Consider the following 4,574-nt stretch of genomic DNA (forward strand, 5'->3'; position numbering starts at 1 on the left):
CCCCTGTCATAGTCACTAGTGCCAGCCCCTCCCAGGGCCATAGGCTTACCCAAAGCAAGCCTTGCCCCCATGGGTTCTGAGTAGACACTGGAACCGGGCTGGACTTTCCAGGCACTCCTGGGCAGGTGTCTGCCTGGGTGGGCTTGGGGCCCCATTCTTTGGCAGAGGGCCGCTCCCTGTCTCAGCCGTGACATCTGGACTGCCCCAAGCAGGGTGCAGCAGGGTGGCTTAGCTGGGCAACGTGGGTCCTGGAGTCGGGATAGACTGGGGAGGGAGGGAGAGAGAACTGTGGCCCCCACACCCAGCATTTTCCAGCTGGGGCTGGATTCGTGTTCTCGCACAGGGGCCCCAAAACAGTGTTTATTCATTTAAAACTGTGTATTGATTCTTACATGTTTAAACTTCAGTCATCTTCAAAGTCCTGTCCATTTAATGCAGTGCACCTATCAAGATGCTTTTTTTTCACTGCTCAAAACAGGTTTTGGGCCAGGTGTGGTGGCTCATGCCCGCAATCCCAGCACTTTGTGAGGCCGAGGTGAGAGGATTGCCTGAGCCCACGGGTTCGAGGTCAGCCTGGGCAACTTGGCGAGACCTTGTCTCTAAAATAAATCAAAAATTAGCCAGGCGTGGTAGCGTGTACCTGTAGCTCCAGCTACTTAGAAGGCTGAGGCAGAAGGATCACTGGAGCCCAGCGGGTTAACACTGGGGTGGCCGAGTGTGCCACTGCACTCCAACCTGGGTGACAGAGTGAGACTCCAACTCAAAAAAGAAAAAAAAATCACCAGGCGTGGTGGTGCATGCCTGTGGTTCCAGCTACTTGGAAGGCTGAAGTGGAAAGATTGCCTGAGCCCAGCAGGTCAAGGCTGCAGTAGACTTGAGCGTGCCACTGCACTCCAGCCTGGGTGACAGAGTGAGATTCCGACTAAAAAAATAATAATAAAAAAGAAAACAATTTTTGAACTTGTCAATTTTGATGCCTTTTAATGCTCATGCCGTTTTCTGTTTCACCTCTTCCACATCAGCAACACGTTTCCCTTTGAGAACTTTTTACATCCAGGGAAACAAACAAACAAAAAGTCGCTTGGGGTAGTGGGGTAAGATCAGGTGAACAGGGAGGGTGGGGCACAGGGGTCATGCTGTTTTTGATAAAAAACTGTTGAACAGCCAGGCTTAGTGGCTCAGCTTGTAATCCCAGCACCTTGGGAGGCCGAGGCACATGGATTGCCTGAGCCCACGGGTTTGAGACCAGCCTGGGCAACTTGGCGAGACCTCATCTCTGCAATAAATAATTAGCTGGGTGTGTGTGGTAGCACACACCTGTAGTTCTGGCTACTTGGAAGGCTGAGGCAGAAGGATGGCAGGAGCCCAGCAGGTAGAGGTTACAGTGGCTGAGAGCATGCCACTGCACACCAGCCTGGGCAAGGGAGTGAGACCCCAACTCAAAAACAAAACAAAACAAAACAAAAAAGCCCACATGGTTCTGGCTACTTGGAAGGCTGAGGCAGAAAGATCACTGGAGCCCCGCAGGTCAATGCTGGGGTGGCCGTGAGCATGCCACTGCACTCCAGCATGGGCGACAGAGTAAGACTCCAACTCAAAAAAAATAAAAAAAACCCAACAACAACAAACTGTTGAACATTTAGTGCAGCATAAACAGGTGGCTCGCAAATCACCCATAATCTGGGCAAACGCATTGAAAGAATCTCAGAAAGAAAGTTCACTGTGCCAAATGCAGCCTTTCTAGACAACACTGGTCAGTCCACTGATGCCGGTGGGTTCCTAGAACACTTACCCAGTGGGGAAAGCCTGGACTACAAGACCATTCTGGCTTTTTGGGTTCCCCTTGTATGTTCTGATGTGGGGAGGAGGCTTTATGGGGGCACTGTCCCAACCTTCCACCACCCCTCCCTGGTTTGCTGACTGGCCGCTGGGGTGAGGATGGGGCATTGACCTCTGCTGTGCCTGGTGGATGAGGACCTTGTGCGGCACCCTCTGGTGCATCCTGGCTATGTGAGCCCTGCCCACCCCTGCCCTGGCAGGTGGACTGAAGCCCAGACACAAGCTCCTTCACCAAGCTGACTGGGTCCTGCAGGGCCCCTGTGCACCTGTACTGCTCTGTGGTACCAGGGCATCTGGAGTTCTGGTGATTTTTTTCCTTTTTACCTCCTGGACAGAGGACCTCTGTCCTGGCCCCAGATTGGGCATGGGGATCGAGAAGTCAAGCACTGCTTGGAAAATTCTGGTCCTCTCAGCAAAGCCCCAGCAGGCACAGAGGCTTCCTGTGCTCTGAGCGGGTACCCCCACCGCCTGATGGCATCTGCCACCACGTCCCCAAAGTCACCCTGCAGGGAATACAAGCTTAGCAGGTCATCCAGCAGGTGTGGTAGCAGGAGCCTTCATGGCCTCCCTAGTCCAGGGCCATGGTGGCCCTGAGCCTCTGCCCATCCTCTGCCCCCGTCCTCACTTCCAGTGGCCTCTGTGGTGCAGGAATGATTGTGGATGACCCAGGCTGCGGGCCGTGCTCTCTGCCATAGGTCGCCGCCATGTCAACCTTGCTGGAGATCAAGAGTAGCGTGCTCAGGCAAGTGCAGGTGTGCCCGTCCTTCCGCCGCAGGACCGAGCAGGAGCCAGGATCTGCCAGTGCTGACCCGCAGGAGCCCACTACAGGGGCCTGGTGGGTGCCCGGGGGCTGGCCTTGCAGGGTCACACAGTCCTTTCTCAAGGGACTTCAAGCCCCCGCTGCCCCTGCATGGACCCACCGGATGGGGAGGGTCTGAGCTCACAGCCATGGTGCGCCGTGGACGTCATGCAGCCCTGCCCTCCAGACACGTGGAGACCTGGGCAGACACAGACGCCCCTCGAGTTGCTGGCGGGGCGGGTCCCGTGAGGGAGCCAGCAGGGGCTGTGAGCAAGTGCTGCCTGGCCTTTTCCCCAGGAAACCTGGGGACGGCGTGGAGTTCTTCGCCCGGATGCGTCTTATCCTGAAGAAGGGGGAGGCCAGACAGGGCCTGCCGTGCCCTGAGGTGAGGACGCCACTCCCAGTGCTGCAGCCCAGTGGGGGCACTGAGCCAGCTTCACCCTGTCCACGTCCAACCTCCACCCTCCTCTCTCCTTCCTCCCCGGAGTGCCCCCTCCAGCCAGTTGTGGGATCCTGGGATGGGTGGGGGAGCGGCTGCAGGCTTGGGGCACCGTTTCCCCTGGAGACCATCACCCAGCGGCCCCACAGGTGCTTCTGCGCAGCGGCTCACCAGCACCCCCGGAGCCTGTGGACCCCAGCCGTGGCCTGAAAGCCCTGTCCCAGGAGGAGGTAATGGGTAGCAGTCTGGCTCCAGGGAGGGGCTGCAGCAGTGTCTCCCTCAGCCATTTATGAATGCCTACCGTGTGCCTAGGGCCTGGGGACAGGTGGACAGCAAGGTGGGTGGGACCGGGCGGTGGTGGCTGAGGGGCTGAGGCTGGGCCTAGGCGTGGCCGGTGGGAGGAGTCCCGAGATCTGGGGGCTGGCCCTGGGGCGTGGACAGGGGCCTGGGTGTTGTGGCGGGACTCAGGGCCATCCCACCCACCCCAGGTGGAGATGCTGCATGAGGAGGCCTTGTACACAGTGATCCACCGCGCGGGGACCATGGGCCCTGACCAGGTGGACTCCGAGGAGGCCCTGCTGAGCTACCTGCAGCAGGTGAGCCCGTGGGACCCACCTGATGCGCACCCAAACCGCCCCATGCTGACGTCATCATCACCCAGACAAGCTGCAGGCGTGTCCTGGTCCGTGCACATAACAGGCAGCTGTACACAGACACGTATGTGCAGAGGCTCACACAGACAGGCCAGCAGATACACCAGGAGTATGGCTGGACAGATGAAGGGAGACACAACCAGACACAGATTAGCAGAGACAGAGCCAGGCACAGTGGCTGTCTTTATAATCCCAGTACTTTGGGAGGCCGAGGCTGGAGGGTCACTTGAGCCTAGGAGTTCGAGACCAGTCTGGGCCACATAGTGAGACACTGTCTTTACAAAAAACAAAAAAGAAAGAAAAGACAGATTGATTGACTCTCCCAGGATAGACACACACCTTCCCCTACCTGTGCGTCCTCTGGCTCCCTGCCCCAGCCAGCACGCCAAGGCCCCCATTTCTTTGCCTGCACTCATGTGCTTTTCTACACCACCATCCCTGGACACGCATTAACACTGCTGGCGTGAGCCCACCCGCCGCCCTTCCCAGGCTATATGACAGTGAAGGGATTGCTCCCCTCCTGCGCCCCTGTGAGGTTTGAGTTCAGGCACTTCGGACCGTGGCTGGGCCCGAGGGCCCCAGGACAATGCCCAGCCCTGCGTCGGGGGCTGCTTGGGCCCCGCTCACCTGCCTGTCCTGCAGGTGTTTGACAGCAGCCCCAAGGAGCACGCTGCAGCTGTGGAGCGCATGAGGAAGGCCAAGGTAAAGGCCATGGCCACTGGGCAGGTGCCGACGGGGCTAAGGCACGCGTGCCAGAACTGAGGTGGCAGGCCATGGGGCGGGACCCGGGCTGTCCAGACGGGCAGCTCAGCCCACCAGGCCCCCAGAGCCCCCATTCCCCCAG

At 58.4% G+C, this 4,574-nt stretch overlaps 1 protein-coding gene across 1 annotated transcript in view; it reads left to right on the forward strand.

The window, feature by feature from the left end:
• Positions 1–2,538: 2,538 nt before the first annotated feature.
• BAIAP3 (BAI1 associated protein 3) overlaps positions 2,539–4,574 on the forward strand; it is an 8,719-nt gene continuing 6,683 nt past the window's right edge. Inside the window, exons 1-6 of the mRNA XM_008070325.2 lie at positions 2,539–2,674; positions 2,936–3,023; positions 3,227–3,307; positions 3,566–3,673; positions 4,373–4,432; positions 4,558–4,574. The exon at positions 4,558–4,574 is cut by the window's right edge and continues 252 nt beyond it. Coding sequence (XP_008068516.1) covers positions 2,544–2,674; positions 2,936–3,023; positions 3,227–3,307; positions 3,566–3,673; positions 4,373–4,432; positions 4,558–4,574 — 485 coding nt within the window. The 5' untranslated portion in view covers positions 2,539–2,543. The remainder of the gene's footprint in view (positions 2,675–2,935; positions 3,024–3,226; positions 3,308–3,565; positions 3,674–4,372; positions 4,433–4,557) is intronic.

Source organism: Carlito syrichta, unplaced genomic scaffold, assembly GCF_000164805.1.
Source record: "Carlito syrichta isolate Samal-C Ts95f unplaced genomic scaffold, Tarsius_syrichta-2.0.1 Scaffold313344, whole genome shotgun sequence".
Taxonomy (NCBI): domain Eukaryota; kingdom Metazoa; phylum Chordata; class Mammalia; order Primates; family Tarsiidae; genus Carlito; species Carlito syrichta.